This window comes from Citrus sinensis, chromosome 2 (assembly GCF_022201045.2).
Source record: "Citrus sinensis cultivar Valencia sweet orange chromosome 2, DVS_A1.0, whole genome shotgun sequence".
Lineage (NCBI taxonomy): Eukaryota > Viridiplantae > Streptophyta > Magnoliopsida > Sapindales > Rutaceae > Citrus > Citrus sinensis.
Window position 1 is genome coordinate 1,147,748 of NC_068557.1, and position 22,117 is coordinate 1,169,864.

The following is a 22,117-nucleotide window of genomic DNA, read 5'->3' on the forward strand; positions in this document are numbered from 1 at the left end:
AAAATAATAAAGATAGATTGTCATCGTATATGTCAAGTGACACAGAAAATAAAAATAGGAGGATATTGATAAAACAACAATATAAAATGAACAATGTTGAATAATATAAATGACATTTGGAACAAAAATCATAAATGACATTTGCGGTTTTGATCTTGGTATGGGCTTAAGTCCACCCAAATTGCTAATCAAAGGATGCAATTCCTTATGAGCTGATCATTTACATCCTTCCAAGCACTGTGAGATATTACATATCCTAATTTCGTACAAAAAACATTGGATTGTGTGTTTCTATTTATAAGTGTGCAGGTTTTGTGTTTTCTGTGATTTCTTGAATAAGTATGTAATAAGACTGCAATAAAAGATTTTCCCAATTTTACTTCTCAATATGTTCATTAATTGGATCAAATGAAATCATGCATGAACTCTTATGATAACATTTTTTGACCAACATTTCTCATTATTGGTTTTGGCAGTCTCTTCTTTTAGCGAACACCGGCAACACAACAAGAAAATTAAAAAAAGGGGGAAACTGTTAAATTCATAATCGCCTATTTGGTTAATTTGATGTATTTACGTAACTTATATTACAGTAGTTTCTAAATTAACCAGCCTATCTGGTTAAATTAAAAAAAAATTAATGTACTTAGATAATTAATAATATATGTAAAATTACTAATATAACCTTTTCCTAATGCGGTTCTGGTACGCGTTTCCTACTACAGTTTTAATTTCATTTGCGAAACTAGTTTCCTATTCAATTAGGGTAATTGTTATTACATATATATATATATAATGGGAATAGGAAACTATTCCCTAATTCAGTACGGCAAGTTATTGTCACATTATAAATATCCGTACAGAAAAAAATTTGGTTCCATATATCGCACTGAAAAAAAATGGAGCAATACGAAAAGATCAGGGAGCTTGGGTCGGGGAGTTACGGCGACGTGTTTCAGGCTCTTGATAAAAAGAGTGGTGAATTTGTTGCTGTCAAGAAATTGAAGAAGAAGATTTTTTCTTTGGACGAGAGCAGGAACTTGAAAGAAGTTAAATGTTTAAGGAAGATGAATAATCATCCCAACATTGTCAAATTGAGGAATCTTGTCAAAGAACACGAAGACGTATTCATTGTGTTCGAGTACATGGAATCTGATCTTCTAAAACTTATGAAAGAAAGAGCGGGTCAAAATTTCTCTGAAGATGAAGTCAGAAACTTGTGTTTCCAAGTGTTTCAAGGTCTCCATTACATGCACGGACAGGGTTATTTTCACCGTGACCTAAAGCCTTCCAACTTGCTTGTTTCGAAAGGTGTGATCAAGATAGGGGATCTTGGAATGGTGAAGGAAATTGATTCCAGTCTGCCGTGCACTGATTATGTTACAACTCGCTGGTATCGAGCTCCTGAAGTGTTACTTTTATCCGAGATATATGGACCTGAAGTGGATATGTGGGCGATGGGTGCTATTATGTTCGAGATGTTGAGTTTCAGGATTCTTTTTCCGGGAAAAAATTCAGCTGATCAAATTTACAAAATCTGCCAAGTGATTGGTAGCCCCACCGAGGATTCTTGGCCTCTTGGAATTCAACTCGCGAGCAATCTCGACTGGAAGTTCCCGCAGATGGGTGGTGTGAATCTGCGTGAGTTGTCACCATCAGCTAGTCGAGAATCCATCAGCTTGATTTCACGGCTTTGTTCCTGGAATCCACACATGAGGCCTACGGCTGCGGAAGCTTTGGAACATCCTTTCTTCCGGAGTTGCCATTTTGTTCCTCGATCGGTGCCTCTTCTTTGCAATAATTTTGAAGCCGTTGCGTTCCCTACTGCCACAGTCACAATGCAAGGACGTTCTTTGACATATTCTGAGGTACCGAATGATGGGCAATTATGTTCGTGCTTCAAATGTGAGATGCAAAGAACTAACAATGATCACATGATCATCAACTCTGCCAAATCGGCAACCTCCATGATTTATAAAACTGGTCACGCGACTACAACTGAGATTTTGGCTTCCCGCATGCAACCATTGCAGCAGCTGATGATGTCGAGGCCTCCCGGATTTTGAAGAAAACGTTAAGGCTGGTTATTGTATTTGTAGTTAGAACCTAACCACGTACGTACTAATTGTACTGTCAAAGATTATTCAATGCATCGATATTCATCTCCTCAACTTCCCTATTACCTGTTACGTTGAATTCAATGAGTGTAAGTCCATAAGAATATACATACACGCGCGCGCGCGCATACATACACACATAAATACACACACACACATATATATATACATACATACATACATACATACACACACACACACACACACACATATATTATTACATACATGTATGTATGTATATAAACCACTACCTGAACAGCCTTTACAAAGGCTGCTAAGAATAGTTGGAAGTAGTTCACTGTACCCAAGCTAATAATTTCATTTTGAATGAGTAATTCCGTATCGTTTGGAGTGCTGATGAGGTAACACCTCACTATAATGCAGTCATTAAAATATAAAGGGTAGCCATGCATCCTCTCAAAAGCTATAAGATTCCTGTAGAAAGGCTTTGTCTTATGAAAATATACCGTTAGAGATAGAATTTCCAGAATTCCTTGATTAAATTTAATGTCAAGTAGATTTTTGCTTGACTCCGTTTGAAACTTGACTCCGGCTTGGTGAAGTTACTTTACACTGGGTATCTTTTGATCTTTCAATTCAATTATGGCACGCGGCTGGGATGGCGGAAGACAGAGTATAATCAAGTCAACAAAATGCTGTGCTCTGAAAAAGTGGATTTCTAACAAGTTCTCCTGTATTGGAAGAAATTGAAGCATATCTGCACGGAACCAATAACAGGTAATTGCAATAAAGGGAATTTTTCGGTACAAGTCTGTTGGACCAAGATCAGCAAATAACCGATCTTGATCCCCCAAGATCCACTCGACTTAGCTTTAATCAAAGAACCAACTATGATCTACTAAAACTTTATGAAACCACAGATTCGAATCAACAGATAGCAAGCTTAAAGAAGAGCAAAAACAATCACACACGAACACAGAAGAGTTATAATGGTTCAGCCACCAGGTGACCTACATCCACTGTAAAAGAGAGAAAGAACTTTCACTGATTTGGTGTTTTCAAGATACAAGCAATCTGAGAAACTGTCATACACTAAGGCTAGCCAAAACCGAGACCATGAAGCCTTATATACACGCCTAGATTGCTCTAGAAACAACCCCCAGAAGCCAGTGTTACATCCCTGGGTTTGTTAGTAACAAACCCAGAATTTTCCCGCTTCTATTAATGGCATTAACAGTTGTTTTTTCTTTTTTGTCTGAACTACGAGGTGGTTTTGAGTGAGCCCAACTGTAGGAGGCATCTTTAAGCTAGTACCACAATCCAGATTAATCTCCGCTCGCACTGGATTAGCTTGTAAGGAGTAAAATACTAGCCAAAATGGTGACTTCATACGAGAGCGGGGTTTGAACCCCTGACCTTTCTTAAGAAGTGAGAGTGACAGACCACTCACACCAACCAACTTTGGTTGGCACTAACAGTTGTTTAAACCAGCCTAAAAAACACGTGTTGCAGCTTCATCCAAAACGCAACCTTTCTTTGCCGTTTAGAATACGTGAAGTCATGTGCCTCAACATGTGCTTAACTTATTCACTTGGCTGATCTACCAGGCTTGTCATAAGTCTCCCTTTTGCTACTCAACCGACATATCTTCCAATCTTGGAACACAAGATTGACATGTCATATTTAACCACAATTCCAGATTTGTGGTTCACTTCTCAACAAAGTCATTTTGATTGGTTGCTGTTTTGGCTAACATTAAACAAGTCATTGAGGTCATTGAGAATGAATGGTGGAAGCCGATTTTGTAGCAGCAGAGAGTCGTGCCGTATTTCCAAGTACAAATTCGATTTTCCAATTATGCGATCATCGTCAGTTCTCAAATAAGGTTCAAAATATCTAAGAAAGAGCTCAATGAGAAAGACAGCATCCACTAAAACCATTTTTGCCAACTCATTGCAATTAAGAGGAATGGTTTCTGCATAAGAATTGCGCAATTTTGCTTCCCTTTCCTTAATAAATGCAAAGAAACTTGCCATGCGTACCTTAGTTGTTGAAGAAAGTATGTTAGGTATCCTTTTTTGTGCTCTTCCATGGCTTTTAGCTGTTCCTTTCCATGATGAAACGGGCCAATTGAGATCATTTTTTAGTGTAATCACTTGGATGTAGACGCCGCGTGTCTCAGGAACTCTGTAGATGGAACACTTTCCGGATAAGGGATGCAATGGCTTCAGTTCCCTACTGAAAGAATCTGCTAATTTCTCCACTTCAATTGATACATGCTCTTGAGCTTGCTCCCTATCATCCGCATATATTCAATCGGTTGCTAAAAGAAGAATAATGAAATAAACAACACTCGCTTGGAAAAATTTTAGTTGGGTGCTCAGCTCATTTTCTATCCGCTCCTTGCCAAGTGTATGTTTCAAGAAATTTTGATAATATTGATACACATATATTTATAATGAATGGATAAGGAGTAATCCTTCAAGAACACAAAAAATATATCAACGTAATGTGTGTATAAATTAATTAGATAATTAACACAAAAGTTAAGACAAAAAAATTGAATACTCACATCGCTTTCTGTGTGACCTCTGTATTAGTTGTGGATGAACAAACACAATGATATATATGATCGATCTAGTCCACTGTATAAATTGGTTTATATATATATATATATATACATATGGAGTGAGAGCGAGAGAGAGAGAGAGATTCGAATAAATTCATATTGAACATCAATTCCTTTCTTCAGACATAGCACTTCTCTTGTCCTTTATGGAATCTCTTTCACTAAAGTCAAAAGTGTTGGCTTATTGATTCCAATTTAATGAGATGCGTGCTTTAAGCATTATTATTGAAATCGTTTAAAATTACGAAAAAGAAAGTCGAGAACAATGATTATACTTGCCGTTAGAGAAATCGTTTGACACAATAGTACGAGAAGTACGGAAGCAAGCCCCTGTGAATTTTAGGTGGACCTCATGCCTTGTATCAGACAAGAAGCAATGACAAAGGACAAATGTACAAAATTGGGATCTGAATAATGACATATGTATATTAATATATACAATAAAATTAATTGAAGTAAATGATTTGTTTATTAGCCCTTTTGCCATATTTTTGTCCTCAATTTGTACACATACAATCTAATTTAGCACAACTAAATTGTCTAGTAATATAGTGTGAGTCCACTCGTATAAGAGTTAGGTAAATCATTGAAAGAAAATCTAAAACTGAAGATTGCCAAGGCTTAGCAATCATAATAGTAGCCCAAAAATTTTGATTTATCCTGTCTTGAATATTCTCTCAATTAAATGACACCTCTATCAAATGTGCAAATGCTTCATTATGAGAGGATCTTCTTCAGCTTATTTAAGACGCCTTGCATCGTAATAATAGGTCATCATAGTAGGTTTTGCCATTTGATATCATACATATTATACATACTAGAGCTTCTTGGGGGAAAAAAAATCAACAGGTGCCTATAGATTTCTAAATACTTAAATAAAAATAAAACTTTGAAAAAAATAATAACAACCACCACATATCTAAACCGATCGAGAGAAATTTGTCCTTAAACGAAAGCAAATTAGAAGATCTAATAAAATAAAGAATCATTTGCTTTTCCGACAGTGAGAGCCAAAGCAAGTTCGGTTCGTAAGAGGAAGCTGAGAAAGGAGGGAGAAGTTGAGGGTGAGGAAATGATTTGGCAGGCTCCACATGATTTGTGACAAGATTATATAAAAGCTTTGAAGAGTGAGTGTTTGAAGAGAAGATTTCTTAGTTTGATCATTTATACAATACTTCCTTTATATATACAAGAGAGTGATCATTGAAAAGAAAATTAAAATAACATGAATTATTCTGGAAAAAAAGAAGGGACTAATTGGGTAATCTTTCATTTGCAATTTATCTCCATGATTTCCTCAATGAACTAGCCGTTTGAGGACTCTGTTGATTTGCCTTGATTGTCTGCTTTAAGAATGATTGAAAGACCTTAGCTAAAGCAATGCAAAATGCCATATTTGATTTAGCAAGATTGTTTCCGTGAGTGTTACTTTGAATTCTGACGTTATCAGCTATTTGACTTTTTTATTATTATTTTTTTAACAAAGAAAATTAAATTTCTTTGCACCCAAATCATAATTTATGCTCTTTCAATGTACCCTAAAGAGGTTAAAAAACAAAAAAAACAAAAACAAAAAAACGAAAAGGAGAAAAACAAGGAAAAACTTATGAAAGAAGTTATTTCGCTTTGGGAAAAAAAAACAGGAGAATTGACTGGGTTTGCTCCCCAGTTCGAGTCGCAGGGAAGTCACCTTTGTTGGGAGAACCTGTGCCTCTCGATTCGAGCGGGGACTTCTAGTCTGGGTTGTGGTACGGGCTTAAAAATGCCTCTCACAGTTGGGGCCCTCCCCAAGATACCTCGTGGTCAAAACCAAAAAAAAAAAAACAGGAGAAAGAGATGCCACACGTATATTTCTTGGAATTCATTCAACACGTGCATTATAATTCGATTGGATAAAAGGTAAATATGACAAGAATTCAAATTTGTTAAATATGTTTCACTCTAAAGGAATTATAATTTAATTAAAGATGAATCAATTAAAAAAAAGTGTCGAACAATCATAGACAGAAAAAGTAGGAGAATAATTTTATTAAAAATTTAAAAGACAAAAAATGTTATTGAGATCACAACCTTATTCATAGTAGACTACATATTACCAGCATAACGAACACCCAAAAAAAGAAAAAGAAAAAAAAGAAAGAAAACACACGCACTCACATACAAATACACAGACATTAGATATACAGTAACTTCACCATGGCAAAGTTGAGTATATTCTTGCATAAAATCATATCTCAGTTAAGGAATTAACTGCCCTGCAGTTCTTCCTAATCTCACCATTAGTCCCAGTGAGTGGACTTACATTCCCCATTTTGATCATAGAATTAACAAAATTAGCAAAGAAAAGATTTGAGTTGCTGCTATAGCTTTCAACAAGACTCTCAGTAGTTGATTTGGCCTCATCACTAGAGTATAGAATTTGATCAGAACTAAGAAGGCCCTTATTGTTGATCAAGTTCTGGAAGTAATGGTTGTCAAATAGATCAATCGAGTTCCGATCAAGCGGCGTCGTATTGTTTCCGTCCCCGTTCGCACATAGGCTCTGCAATTCGGACACCAAGCTTGTGTCCATTGTAGCGTCTGGAGCACCTGTTCCTGAGAAGTTGGATAGTCTATTGCTGAAGAAGGCACATTTTGCGAATCCAATTGTATGAGCACCTGCACATAAACATTAAAATTACCAAGCTCGCACATTATGGGAGTTCAAAAAGGGGTCCTGGGATTCCTAATGCAAACTTTTGGGATATTTTTCAAACATTGAGAAAATTTCGGATAGATAAATGATAATTTTCTTATTTTAATAATTTTAAATAAGTTAAACTAGTAGAGGAGCCAAATTTATATAGAATGTCATTACTTTACGATTTAAAGTGATCCCGAACGAAGGCTAATTAGTTATGAGTTGATACAAATATATGGTGATAGAGAGGTCAAATAAATTACCTGACAAGGACACTAGGTCTTTAATATTTAGACCCACGGCTGCAAACTTGGCAGTGAGAATGTTTAGCCCCTCAAACGGTGAAGGAAGAGCATTAGCACCTGTCTGGTTTGCCACCAGTCCATCTCTTCTTCCCAGCAGAACTTTCCATGTAGGTCCTCCACTCTGCAAAATATTGTCATAGTATTTGTATAAGTAAAAGTTAACCTCATAAAGTTCAAATATAAAGAGAAAATTTTAATTTTCTCATACCATTAGAATATGAAAAAAAAAAATCTTTATCTATTAATTGGTAGAATCCTGTGAACTAAGATGACTTAGTCCCTGCTTGATAATTTAGTTCAACAGTTCTATCTTTTAAGACACAATACTAAAGTATTTGGTAAACAATTGTTCTAGTGACTTTAAAATTAAGATAATTTTGTCTCAAATTATTATGATGAAAATTTTATAATATCTCTATTGTTTTTGTCAAAATTATTATTGAAAACTATATTTACTATACATTATCAACCTTTATTCTATAGTTGCTACTTTTTTCTATAGTAGCTGTGGCTTAAAAAATATGAAATCCCAATATCAAACAAGGTCTCAAGTTTCTCACGTCTCTATTTCTTTTAGTCCCATGGAATCTATATGAGAAGAACAATTAATCAACCAACTTACCAAGAGCACTGAATCTCTTGCAGCTATGGCTAAAATATCAGCACATGATACAACTCCACTGCATTGACCTTCCACGGCAGTTTTTATTGCGTCAATAACTTCAAATCCTCGTGCTGAGTTCCGGTTAGGCGCGGCAAACTTCTCACTGTCACTTCCATCCAATAACACTGATGCATCACAACCCTATAACAAAGAAGGAGATCAAGTTTATAATAATTATAATTACCAAATGATGAATAATTTACGGAAAAAATGATAGTAAAATTAATGATACATACATTTTATTTATTCATAAACTAGTGTACAGTATACTATACTTTTAGCCGTGCAATGCAAGATTAAAGCTGCTTGAACTGAGAATATATAAGTACTTGATCCAAAAAAGAATAAAAATGAAACTATAATATGTTAGTCTTGACTCATGAATTAAACTAAAAAATCATTTTTGAGTTTGGTATATCATTCATTCTTTTTCACAAGTCTTCTTTAGATATGTCACGTGAATTAAATCCAAACAACTCATACAATTATGTGCAAATTATATTTAATTTGTATTCGAAAATATTCGAGCAGGAGACATTTAGGTCAAATATATATGCTGTGGATCATACTGAACTGCCAATTTGACTTAATATTAGTGAAAGCTTAAAGGCAGGTGCCCAACAATCTACAGTAACTTTTGAACACTTAAGATATATGCTTGGCACATCAAGTAGTGATAACTCCGGATTTAATCGTTTTCCAATGTTTTTTTATAAAAGACTGCTAGCAACCCATCAGGCCCTAGAGTCTTTGTTGGACACATCTGTGCTAAGGCTTCAACAACTGCCTCTGTTGAGAAAGGCTTGTCCAATTTCTCGTTCATGTCATTTGAGAGCCTTAGTGTTATCCTTGAAAGAGCTGCTGCTATTTGGTTCTAGCTCGGTCTGGATGTGGTGAACAGATTTGTGAAATAAGTGCAAAACTCATACTCCATTTCTTCCACATTCTCAATCCATCTTCTTGTTTCATCTTCAATTCCCCATATTCTATTCTTTTTCTTCCGCGATAAGGCTTTATGATGGAGAAACTTAGTGTTCTTATCCCCCTCTTTAAGCCGATCCGCTCTCGATTGCTGTTTCCAGAAAATCTCTTCATCGGCCAATATGTTATGAATATGTCTCTCCACCCATTTAATTTCATCCTCAAATTCATACTGCACCTTTTTTTCCTTTAAGCTCTACAACTGTTTTTTCAACTTCTTCAGTTTATTTTCTCTCCCTTTAAATTCTTCCTTACTACACAAAGTCAAAGTAGCCATGGAATCTTTAGTCGCCTTCTGGGATAAATGTATGGGATCATCAATGTTCCAGCATCCATGTTTATGCCATTCTTCTTCAATTATACTTTTACAGGTGTCATATGAACTCCACATATCTTAATAATGGATTCGTGAAGTTCTCCTTCTTTGATAATTCAAGTCATTACCTCTATCCTGAACATCCATCAACACTGGGTTGTGATCGAATATCCAACTCTCGAGATTAGCAGCTACATATTCAATAAATCTCTCACTTCAAGCCTCATTGCATAAAAATCTGTCTAATCTTTCTTCCACAAAGTCAGGGCCAAATATTACATTATCCTATGTAAATAGATATCTCATGTAGCCCACATCCTTTAGATTCCAATCTCTCAAGGCTTTTCTGAAGTCACTAATTTGGTTTGGATTTCTATCATTGCCACCATTCATCTTATATAGGTGTAAAATTTCATTAAAATCACCGAAACATAACTAAGGTGTGGAAGATAAACCTAATAGCCGTCTCAACAATGTCCATGTGTGCTTTTTTTGCTGCATCTCCGGATGTCCATACACCTCTGTACATCGCATTTGCTTTTCATTGCCCATTTGTTGTTCAGCATCAATGTGGTGCTTGCTAAATGACTTAATATGCACACAAATTTCAAAGTTCCAAAGCATTGCAAGACCTCTTCCCCTTCCACTACTATCCACAGCAAAACAGCTATCAAAATTTAGCTTACTACGAATCGTATCCATTTGCATAGATTGCAACTTTGTCTCACTCAAAAACACAAGTTGAGGTCTATGAATTTGGAGAATTTGTTGCATTGCTAGGAACATCCGGGAATTCCCTAAACCCTAAACATTCCAGCTGAGGATTTTCATGGCTTCTAGCATTCTTGATCGCCAGCCTCCACCGATATCTCTTCTATGTTTGAGTCTGCAATTTCTATTCCCTTAATTGCCAACAGTTCCCAGCTCAAATTGAGTTTTGCCACTGGTGAATTTAGCTGATATTGCTTTGTTTCTAATTTGGGTAGGCTAGTCACTTTCATCTTCTTTTGTTTTGAACTTGGCTCAGTTAGCTCACAACTTGGCCTTTTTAACGCCCCTAACCCATATTTGTTTCCACCATTGGAGTTTGTGTTTCGAACTTGTAATTTCCATTTCCTTCTATTGGGCCTCATTGGAGCTCTTCGAGACTAATTTCCTGTCTTTGCTTCATTCGCGCCTTCTTAGCACAGTATCTCCTTATAAACTTTAATTGGTGTTACCTCCAAAATTTCTCGCTTGTTTTTAACATTTTTATTTCTCGCCTGAATTCCCATATTTCCAGGTCCTCTTGCGTTTCCCTCTATCTCATGCTGCGTTTTGCCGCCTGCTTGTTGTGCCATTGTTATTTCCAATACACCATTCATTAAATGTTTCTCACATACTCGTTCCACCTCATCACCTATAGCTAATTCATAATTTTGACCCATTTCTTCCTGATCGAGTCTTGATTTGGTTTTGTCAATCGGGTTACTTTGACTCTGCTGAGGTTGTTGTGAGCAGTCGTGGTGTTTTGAGTTTGCCGCATTACTCACTGATTTGCCATTATCCCTATTCCATTTCTCCTTGATATGGTGCTTCCTTGAGCGTCCTCCCACTGTAACTACCTTAATCCACATCTCATATGGAAGTTCCTCTTTTCGTTGGCCCTGATACTTAGCACACTCCTTGAATTAATGGCCAATAACTCCACAGTAGAAATAAAAGTCAGGCAATCATTCATAATCTACATGCATTGGAATATCTACTTCATCCTCTTGTAAGATCTTTTCTAATGGCTTATTCATATTGATCGAAATTATAATTCTTACAAATTCCCCAATATATTCACTATATTCTTCTGTTTCAACCTCCTCTACTATTTCAATCTTCTCGCCCTAATTCTTGGAGAAAATATCTTTCCATACAGCAACCGAGACATTTCGAATCTGCACCCAGAATTCTGCATGAGTGAAAGACTGTTTTGTGATCTCCCCAATTCTTTTCGGTTCTGTAAGGACAATTAAGGCCCTATCGAAGTGCCAAAGGCCTCCTGCAATCACCCTTCTTTTATCAGCTTCATCTGCAAACTTGAACATAAAGAGCACCCAAGCTCTCTATCATAACTTCTTTAATTGTCCTTTAAACTTGCAGTAATGCCATATTCAACCCCTCCTTATGAACTCCTCTCGTAAGAAGTATCTTGCCCATCAACCAGCCAACCAAAAGCTTCTCTCTTTTTTCTTTCATTATCACTTCCAAAGTTACTCTATTTTTTTCTTTCTCTTTGATAGCTATCACTTTACACTTACGAATTAATTCCTCTGTATCCATAACATTTAAAACCTTTCAGAAATAATTGTTGCATTCAATGTTCTAAAAGTAACCTTGTGTTCAAACTTCTTACCTGTAACACCCTAGACAAATCCCACATCGGCAAAGCACATGAGAGATAATGGGTTTATAAAGGATGATCCACACGTTAATTGGCAAGATGCGTTTTGGGGTGTATGGGCGCCGTAGAAACAAACATGTGCGGGCTTGTTAAGGTCCAACGCAGACAATATCTTGCCAAGTCTGGGTTGGGTCATGACATTATGGTATCAGAACGGCTCTGCATGTCCTCTTAAGCAATGGTGGGGCAAACCTCAGTGAGGACGCTGAGTCCCCAATGGGGGTGTATGTAACACTCTAGGCAAATCCCATATCGGCAAAGCATGGGAGAGATACTGGGATTATAAAAGGTGATCCACACCTTAATTGGTAAGACGCATTTTGGGGTGTATGGGTGCCCCAGAAACAAAATCGTGCAGGCCTTATTAAGGCCCAAAGTGGACAATATCTTGTCAGGTCTAGGTTGAGTCATCACATTATGGTATCAGAGCGGCTCTGCGTGTCCTCTTGAGCGATGGTGGGGCAAACCTTAGCGAGGACGCTGAGTCCCCAAGGCGGTGTATGTAACACCCTAGGAAAATCCTACATCGGTAAAGCACGGGAGAGATGTTGGGTTTATAAGAGGTGATCCACACCTTAATTGGCAATACGCATTTTGGGGTGTATGGGCGCCCCAGAAAACAAACTCATGTGGGCCTTGTTAAGATCCAAAGCGGATAATATCTTATCAGGTCTGGGTTGGGTTATGACATTATGGTATAAGAGCGGCTCCATGTTTCCTCTTGAGCGATGGTGGGGCAAACCTCAGTAAGGACGCTGAGTCCCCAAGAGGGGGTGTATATAACACCCTAAGCAAATCTCACATCGGCATAGTACAAGAGAGATGTTGGGTTTATAAGGGGTGATCCACAACTTAATTAGCAAGACACGTTTTGGGCCTTCTATAGGCGCCCCAGAAACAAACAAGCACATCTATTTTTTCAAAATTAATAGTTTAGTCTTAAATGTGAACTTATTTGGTGGCTGCAAATTATGAACCCATTTTTTATTTCGGTGAAAAGGAAAATGTAAAATGCAAAACAGAAAACGTAAAATGATATAATGAAATAATTACATAATTAATGTTTTCCCTAAGATATAGTAAAAGCGTATGTTTCACCACAAAATTTTGAAGCCGTACCGGTCCTCCCAGCCGTTTTATTTATTTATTTTTAGTCTTTACAGAAATGAAACTAAAACTCTCCTCACCCACGAGTGGTTGAATCTAAGCCACTTAAAGTTAATAATTCATGAAATGGTGCCTTTGTTTGGTGGCGGTAGCGGGGCCTTGGCCTCTGATTAATATTATTCTTTTAGCGTGTGGATTCCACAAATCAAAATCCTTCGGAATTTTAATTATTATTTACCGAAATATCATTTTCCCTATGGCTTCTACATATTATGCCTATAGCTAGTGATTGTTTTGTAATTCATATAAAAATTTAATTTTAGAATTGTAACTATTTTAATTAACTGATGTAAGGTAAATTCCTTAACAGATAAATTCATCTATGTTCTCTTAGATTATAAAAGATAAAAGTAGCGTAATTAAGTTCAAGAGAAAACTGATTTTATTAAATTTCAAGGACGAAACGAAAAAAAATAATAAGAGAGATAAAAGAATTTCTAAGAGAACAAGAGTATCATTCGACAAATAAATTTAAATTCATAAATTTTTCTGCCCGATCTAATATTAATTTTTAGCAGCAAGCCTACGGCACAAGCCACATATATGCATAATTTTTATTGGTTAAAACGTGACATTGATGATGTTGAAAGAACAAATAATAAACAATAATACAGTAAAACCTCCAAATAGAAATACTTTGTATATGAATAATTTCTTTATAGTAATAAAAAATCGTGGCCCCAACTTGCGACCAGTTATAATTAAAAATAAATTTCACATTGTAATAAGTTATATTTTTTTATAGGTCCCAACTTAATAAACTTACTTTCACATAATAATAATATTTCAAAAATATATGTCATGTTACATTAAATAATTATTAATTTATTAATACATGACATAATTTACCCCTATATCACTTGCATTAGTGATAATTAAGTAAAGACAATAATTTTTGTACTATACTTTTATTGAGTTATAACCTCTTTATAAGAATAAATTTATCCGGTCTCAACAATATGACTATATAGAGAATTTACTGTACCAGGCTTTTTTATGCGTATAGAAGCAGGACGTGAACACAAAAACACAAGTTTAATTAATTTATTTGAAAATACATAACATGTTTCAGACAAGAAAATTAGATTAAACTCAAGTTTGGTAGTTAATTTATTTGAAAATACATAACATGTTTCAAACAAAGCGAAGATTAAATTCGAGTTTGTTAAGCACAAAAACTCTCTCGCATATGCCGCAAGCTAGCTTATTAGAAAGAGCTGACCAAATCACCCTCCGATGATGATTATCTTGTTGCAATATTACTGTTTCCATTGACCCTCCTGCAGTTCAATCTAATCTCCCCTTGATTTCCTGCAGTGGTTTCAAATTGCCCATTCTTATCATTGAGGTCACAAAGTTTTTAAAGAAAGCATTCTGGTTCCTCCCAAAGTCCTCGACAATGGCAGCGGTATCGGCACCAGGAGTCGAAAACAACTCTTGATCACTCTGCAGAAGGCCTTTGCGGAGTCTAAGATTGGAGAAGTATTTGTTGTCGAAAACATCAGGTGTTTTGACATCAAAATTAGCAAGAACGCCGCCGTTTCCACCTTGTGGGCATAGTTCCCTCAGTTGCTTTAACAGGGTTCTGTCCAGTGTCGGGTCTGGCTTGCCAGTGTTGTTGAAATCGTATAATCTGCCCCTGAAAAATCGGCACTGAGCCCTACCAAACGTGTGAGCTCCTGAAAAACATGCATGCCCAATTTTGAGTTAAGTATACATAAATTTAAGGCATAACACTCATTTCTTAAATTAATTTTTGAGCGTGCGTTGCTAGTACCATGCTCTTTTGACTTTTAAAAGTCTACTCCCATAACTTTACTCAAGTAATTAAAAGGATGCAGAAGCAATTAATAATTACCGGAGAGTGCAACAAGATCAAAATTGTCATTGCAGCCAACATTTCTAAAACTAGATTTGAGCACATCAAGAGTATCAGATGGTCCTGGAAGTTTCTGATTTGCAAGAGCTCTGTTTGCTGTTCTGCTGTCCCTTCTTCCCAATGGAACTGCCCATGACGGACCCCCTGACTGTAACCAAAAGCCATTCACTCAAAATCAACAATAATCTTAAGAGATGTGCGTTTGGGGCGGACTATTTAATTTGCTAGCCGTTGAATCAAAACTTTGTCGTATAACAAAAGAAGAAAACTTTTAAGTTTAAAACTAAGGACTTGCTACGATGCACCAGCGCAGTAAAAAGTGTCTCACTGTCAGTAACAATTTATCCCTTAATAATCACTATATTGACATATGTGTAGCAATTTTGGTACCACACAGTGTAGCTGATGCACCATAGTCAATAAGTCACCCCTTTTAAATAAGGGAAAAATTGTGGTGCAAATATGGTACCGTGCTACTGTTGCATCCAGCCATTAAATTCTAATAGACTCCACTCATCTAAGTGGATCCAACGGCTGAATGTAACTGTAGCACAGTATCACAGTTGCACTGTAGCCGAACCTTTTAAATAATGGAGTCCATTGCGTCGTCCCAATTTAATAATGATGGGTCCAACTATGAATCTCTTCACTTAAATCAAAGGCTAAACATGTGGACTCAGATCTTGCACATTGTTCTATGTGAATAATTATTTAATTAATGTATTCTTCTAAGGGTAAAGTTGAACTTACGGGTTATTTAATTAATTGAAAAATAATATAAAAACATGTTTAATTTATAGGGGTTGTTATTAATTGAAAAAATAATTAAAAATTACATTAATACTGCAAAGATTTACCATTATTCTGTTCACTTATTTTGATACCCATATATATATATATATATATATATATATATATAGTTAAGACTAGAAGAGCTTATGTAGTATCACTATTCCTCATCTTTTTATATTCTTTATTATCTAATATATTCAACAATATGTAACCATTAAAATAATTAATTATAAGCCTTGAAACATTCATTTCCTTTATTATGCCAGCAATTAAACTTTCATGGCTTAAATTACATCAACTAATTAATATAGGAAGTCTCTTTCATCTTCCATCAACAATGCCAGTATTAGAACCTAATTTTAATGTCATAATCATATATTTAATTATGCAACCTTTTATTTAGTGACTTTTAGCTTCTTCAAACTCTCTAAAGACTAAGTATTTAAGATTTGTTATGTTTAAGTTTTTTTTTTATTATTTAACCAACATCCTCTTTAGAAAAGATTCTTTTGTTTTTATTGTTGATTTATTTGAATTTTTAGTTGAATGATAAGGGTTAGCCTTTGTAGGAAGTGGGAGTCTGTTACTACTAAGAAGAATGGAGAATTGATTAGTGTGGACATAATTTTTATTGATGAAAAGCTTGTATAAAAAATTCATTCTCCTATTATTTTCCTTTTTTTTCCCAATTATTTTACACTTATTGTAACTTTTTTTTATAGGAAAATCTAATGCATGCAACAATTAGGAAAAATTTAGTGACAAGGTTTAGGCATATGTTAAGTAAGGGTTCTTTGTACAGTGTCAAGAATTTTAAAGTTGTTTCAACTACAAGCGGATACAAACTACTTTCAAATTAGTATAAGATTATTTTCTTGGTTATAACTTTGCTTAGGAGGTTAGTAGAGGAACTGTCAAGATTCTGATCAATGGATTTCAATTTGTATCTCCGAATTTGATTGATTTACGTGTGAATGATAACACAATCCTCTTAGGTATTTCTTTTAATTATTAATGTTTGTTAATCTTTAAGTGTATATTGGAAATTATTGATCCTTATGTTTTGACATGTTTATGTTATTTTTCTATAATATTACAGATGTTGTCGAAATTTTATGTGGTGTGAGTGATATGAGATCGTTGGAGCTGGTTGGAGAAAAAGAGATATAAAAGTTCTAACAAAGTAGTAAGTTGAATATAATCAAGAAAACTATGACTATACATTTTTTTAGTTATTGTTTTATCATAAGAATTAATTAACAGTTTGACTTCACTAATCTTATTGGTTATTATCTAAGTTTTAATTTTCTTTTTCAATGAATACATCCAATATTTGTTGAAGAAAAACAGTTAAAAGTACAATGAAAAAGGGTATAGCACTTAGAGATTATTCAACGCATTCACAAGAAAAATTAATTAGAAAATATTAATTTTTTTTTCAAAACCGCGCGAAGTGCGGTTTTATTTCCTAGTATATATATAAAGTTGAGACTACAACAGGTAATGTGACATCACTATTTCTCATCTTCTTATATTCTCTATTATCTAATATACTAGTTGAAATTAAAAAAATAATTACATTACAAAATATTAAAAATAGAAAATAATTATTAGATTACAAAAGATTACATGTCTCTTCCTCTTTCTGTTTAAATTCAACAATATGTAACCATTAATAATAATTAATTATAAGTCTTGAAACATTCATTTATTTTATTATACCAACAATTAAACTTTAATGGCTTAAAATACATTAATTAATTAATATAGGAAGGAATGTTCCTTTATCTTCTCTCAGCAATGTCATTAGAGCCTAATTTTAATGTCATAATCCTATATTTAATTATGCAACTTTTTGTTTAGTGTTTTTTGACTTCTTCAAACTTTATAAACATTAAGTATTTAATATTTGTGGCATCGTTATTTCTTATCTTTTTATATTTTCATTATCTAATATATTGGTTGAGATTAAAAAATAATTACATTACAAAATATTAAAAATAAAAAATAATTATTAGATTACAAAAGATTACATGTCTCTTCCTCTTTTTATTTAAATTCAACAATATGTTACTGTTAATAATAATTAATTATAAGTCTCGAAACATTCATTTATTTTATTAAGCCAACAACTAAACTTTAGTGGCTTAAAATATATCAACTAATTAATATAGGAATGAATGTTCATTCATCTTCCTTCACCAATGATTTTAGGGCTTAATTTTAATGTCATAATCTCATATTTAATTATGCAACCTTTTGTTTGGTGCCTTTTGACTTCTTCAAATTCTATAAACATTAAGTATTTAAGATTTATTATGTTTGAGATTTTTTTTATTATTTAACCAACATCCTCTTTAGAAATATTCATGTGTTTTTATTTTTTGACTTATTTAAATTTTTAGTATTGTGTGCTTCGTGGAGCACTCTTTTCTTCATGAGTTGAAAAATGATAAAGATAATTGGATGATAAGTGTTAGGCTTTGTAGGATGTGGGAGTATGTTAATACCAAGAAGAATGTAGAATTGATTAGTGTGAACATGATTTTTATTGATGAAAATGTTGTATAAAATTTCCTTCTCCCATTGTTTTCTCTATTTTTTTTCCAATTTTTTTACACTTAATGTAGCATTTTTTTTTTAGGAAAATCTAATGCATGCAATAATTAGGAAAAATTTAGTGACAATGTTTAGGCACATGTTAAGTGAGGGTTCTTTATACAATGTCAAGAATTTGAAAGTTGTTTCAACTATAGGCGAGTACAAATCACTTTCAAATCAGTATAATATTATTTTATTGGTTATAAAAGAAACCGTTAAGATTCCAATCAATGGATTCCAATTCATATCTACGAATTTGATTGATATACGTGTGAATGATAACACAATCCTCTCAGGTATTTTTTTAATTATTAATGTTTGTTAATCTTTAAGTGTATATTAGAAATTATTGATCCTTATCTTTTAACATGTTTATGTTATTTTTCCATAATATTATAGATGTGGTCAGAAGTTTATGTGGTGTGGGTGATATTGAGATTTTTTGGAGTTGGTTGGAAAAAAAAAAGAGATATAAAAGTTCTAACAGATTAGCAAGTTGAATATAATTTAGAATTTCCCAACAACTACAAAAGTTATAAGGTCTATACACTTACACTATACACATTAATATATATTTTTAAAGTTAACAAAAAAATAATTAATTTTCATAAATAACATTAGTTTTATAAGGTCGCCTCATCTTTAAAAAAAATCAATTCATATTTTTTATCAGTTTTATCAAGTACAAAGTAAGAAAAAAGAATAATATTAAATTTTGTCTTTCAAAGCCACGCACGGTTCTATTTTCTAGTATTAATTTACTTCTAAGCATAAAATATTAATAAGGAAGAGGAGTTGGTAAAAGAAATTCATACCAAAGCAACGGATCGTTCAGCCGCAATAGTAAGAATATCAGCGCAGGAAACAACCCTTGGACATGCCTTTTCAACGGCAGCTTTCATGTTATCAATAACTTCGAAACCCCTCGCCGAATTATTATTTGGCGCAGCAAATTTCTCGCTGTCTATGTTTTTAGTGCTGTCCAGCAAAATCGATGCATCACACCCCGGAAAAAATAGTATTAGTTAACAACTTGCTATGTTAACAGTCCATTATATTGTTATTTTAACAAGTAGATAGATTCCTTCTTATCTTATGGACATGAATTCAAAAAAATTAAATAAATAATGCAAACTCTTCTTATTTAAATTGTCTTATTATTACATATGTTTTTAAGACTAGGATTTCCTGTTGATTTAAATTTTTCGGTTGGAAGAATATAAAACAAGTGTGATTTTTTTTCAACCATACACCATTAATATTGGACCCATGATCATTAAAAGCACTGAGCAGGGATGAGGCCATGAGGTGGATTTGAATTCCTGTTTTGGACCAAATCTTTGCTAGATTTAAATTTCTAGTACATGAAAACCCCATATTAAAATTTATTTATAAACAAAGAATTACATGGTCCTCGGTACATCGAATTAGAGAGGAAAAATTTGTCGTAAAGAGAAAAGAAAAAGAGAAAAAAAAAAAGATATATGAAAATGGTTTTGGAAGTTGTTGAAATTAAAATGATATATTCAAACTCTTAATGAAAACTCTATATTTTGTTTAATGACACAAAAAATTATAAAGATACTGTTCATTGACATGCTTGAAACTATGTTATATCAATAAGTAAATAGACAGAGAGCTTGATAACGTAAAGAAGATGAAAAATGAGAGAGCAGAGATTGCTTACATCAACAAAACAGTCATGGAAATGAAGCCTGATGAGGCTGGCACCGATGCGGATATCGGACGAGAAAGCTTTCTTAAGCACATCCTCGATAATGTTCAATACATTAGGGCATGTGGAAGAATAAAAAGAGGGAGAAAGTTGAGCTTGAGATGGTGATCCCTCAAGCACAAAAGCAACAACAAGAGCTGCTGCAAGAAGATAACGAAGTGAAGCCATTTTGTCTAAGAGTTACTACTTCTCTATTAAGAGAATAATTAGTCTTAGGACTTGGAAAACAAAGAGAAATGCCTCTTTATTTATAACCAAACAAACCAGATTAGGATTAGAACTTTGCAGCAACCTCGAAGTTTAATTTCAAATGAGGTTTTAAAAATAGCAGTAAATATTTTCTAAATAATTTAATGTTGTTTTTTAAAAGGTAAATCGGTCTTACTTTAATTTCAAATGAGGTCTTGATTAATTGAAACCTCAAGTGGGAGTTAAATAATTAAGAAATGGCTGGATGACTTTTGAAATGGGTAAAAAATGATTTTATTAATGATCATGAAAAAGATAACTGTTGCTACTAATGTTTTCTTTTAGGGAAATTTGTAACCTACCCCCAAATAAATTGATATTTTGCACCTCGTACCCAATAAAATTGACTTGTTGCACCGCGCCCCCAATTTCGTTATGTATTCAGTTAAGTTTAACGGTACAGGGTTAAAATCGGAAGTTAAAGCCTTAAATCAATTTTAATAGAAACTCTTTTTATTTTTTGCTTCTCTTTATTTCGTCCTTTCCTTTTTCTTTTTATTTCTTCTCCGTCTTCTCCATTTTTTCTTCTTCTTCTTTGTTTCTTCTCCTTCTTCTCCATTTCTTTTTCGTCATCTTCTTCTCTGTTTCTTCTCATTTTTCTTTTCCATTACTTATCTTCTTCTTCTTCTCCATTTCTTTTTCTTCATCTTCTTCACTGTTTCTTCTCCTTTTTCTTCTCCATTACTTCTCTTCTTCTTCTTCTCCATTTTCTTTTCTTCTTTTGCTCTATTATAAAACATCAACCACCGCGATTGCCACCGCGCCAGTCTGGAGCGTCAGCTGCTTCCTTTGGCCGCCACCGCTTAGTTCCTTTAAGGCTTAGTATTATGGATTTTGGGGTTTCATTAGTTATTATTTGGGTTGTTTTGAATTATGATTTAGGGGCTTGTATTTTGAAACCCTAAATCAAGTAATCAAAATCAAATGCGTCAATTAATGATTCATGGGTAATTTTTCTGATTGGGTTGAAGAATATGGTGGCGGATAAGGAATCAGTGGTGATGAAAATGGTTGTGGAAGGGACTGAATTTAATTGTAATCGTTGAATGTGTTGTGGTCTTTTTAATTTGTTTATTTTTTATTAATTATTCTTTATCTTCAGATTTCTTTGTATTTGTTTGTTAAATTTTTTTTGGCAGCTGTGTATTTTATATAACCTGATAAGATTTTTTTGGAGAAAAATAAAATGGTGACAATGTACATATAAGCTCGTTAGAAATGGAGAAGAAGAAGGGGCGTTTTTGTGTAATCAAACTTAAAGGGGCATTTTTGTCATTAGATAAAAAATCAAACGGAGCTGTTTAAAATAACTTAAAAACTAACGGAATTGGGGACACGGTGCAACATGTCAATTTTAGTGGGTGCAGAGTGCAAAACGTCAATTTATTTGGGGGTAGGTTACAAATTTCCCTTTCTTTTATGGGGAAAAAGGATCATAATAATTGCGAAATGGGAGCCCCTAACTTACAGCCAGCTGTAAGTTACAGCACACACAAAAATTACATGGGACCCACCATTTATTACTGTTCATGCATATTTTTGTGAGTGCTGTAACTTACAGCAGTTGTCAGTTAGTGTTTGCCTTGCGAAATGGTTTAGTGAAATAGTAC

The 22,117-nt window shown here is 34.1% G+C and overlaps 2 protein-coding genes and 1 pseudogene across 2 annotated transcripts; 1 reads left to right on the plus strand and 2 right to left on the minus strand.

Moving 5' to 3' along the window:
- Window positions 1-899: 899 nt before the first annotated feature.
- Window positions 900-2,066, plus strand: LOC102607622 (cyclin-dependent kinase F-4-like). Its single transcript, XM_006492668.2, has one exon. It carries the CDS (start codon window positions 900-902, stop codon window positions 2,064-2,066), a length of 1,167 nt encoding a protein of 388 aa, XP_006492731.2.
- Window positions 2,067-6,252: 4,186 nt separating this feature from the next.
- LOC102607325 (peroxidase N-like) lies at window positions 6,253-20,454 on the minus strand. The gene is made up of 4 exons (XM_052435252.1): window positions 20,211-20,454; window positions 8,315-8,497; window positions 7,651-7,813; window positions 6,253-7,365 (listed from the first exon to the last, which is right to left on the minus strand). The coding sequence occupies exons 1-4, from the start codon at window positions 20,424-20,426 to the stop codon at window positions 6,935-6,937; spliced, it is 993 nt and encodes a 330-aa protein (XP_052291212.1). The 5' UTR covers window positions 20,427-20,454; the 3' UTR covers window positions 6,253-6,934.
- LOC102613924 (peroxidase E5-like) lies at window positions 14,388-19,536 on the minus strand (annotated as a pseudogene).
- Window positions 20,455-22,117: the final 1,663 nt, after the last annotated feature.

Coding starts and splice junctions, on each gene's coding strand:
- LOC102607325 (XM_052435252.1), bottom strand. CDS start 20,426: ATGGCTTCACTTCGTTATCTTCTTGCAGCAGCTCTTGTTGTTGCTTTT. Junction 8,498..20,210: donor TCCATGACTGTTTTGTTGAT/GTAAGCAATCTC, acceptor TCTTTGTTATAG/GGTTGTGATGCATCAGTGTT. Junction 7,814..8,314: donor CAAGAGATTCAGTGCTCTTG/GTAAGTTGGTTG, acceptor AATATTTTGCAG/AGTGGAGGACCTACATGGAA.
- LOC102607622 (XM_006492668.2), top strand. CDS start 900: ATGGAGCAATACGAAAAGATCAGGGAGCTTGGGTCGGGGAGTTACGGC.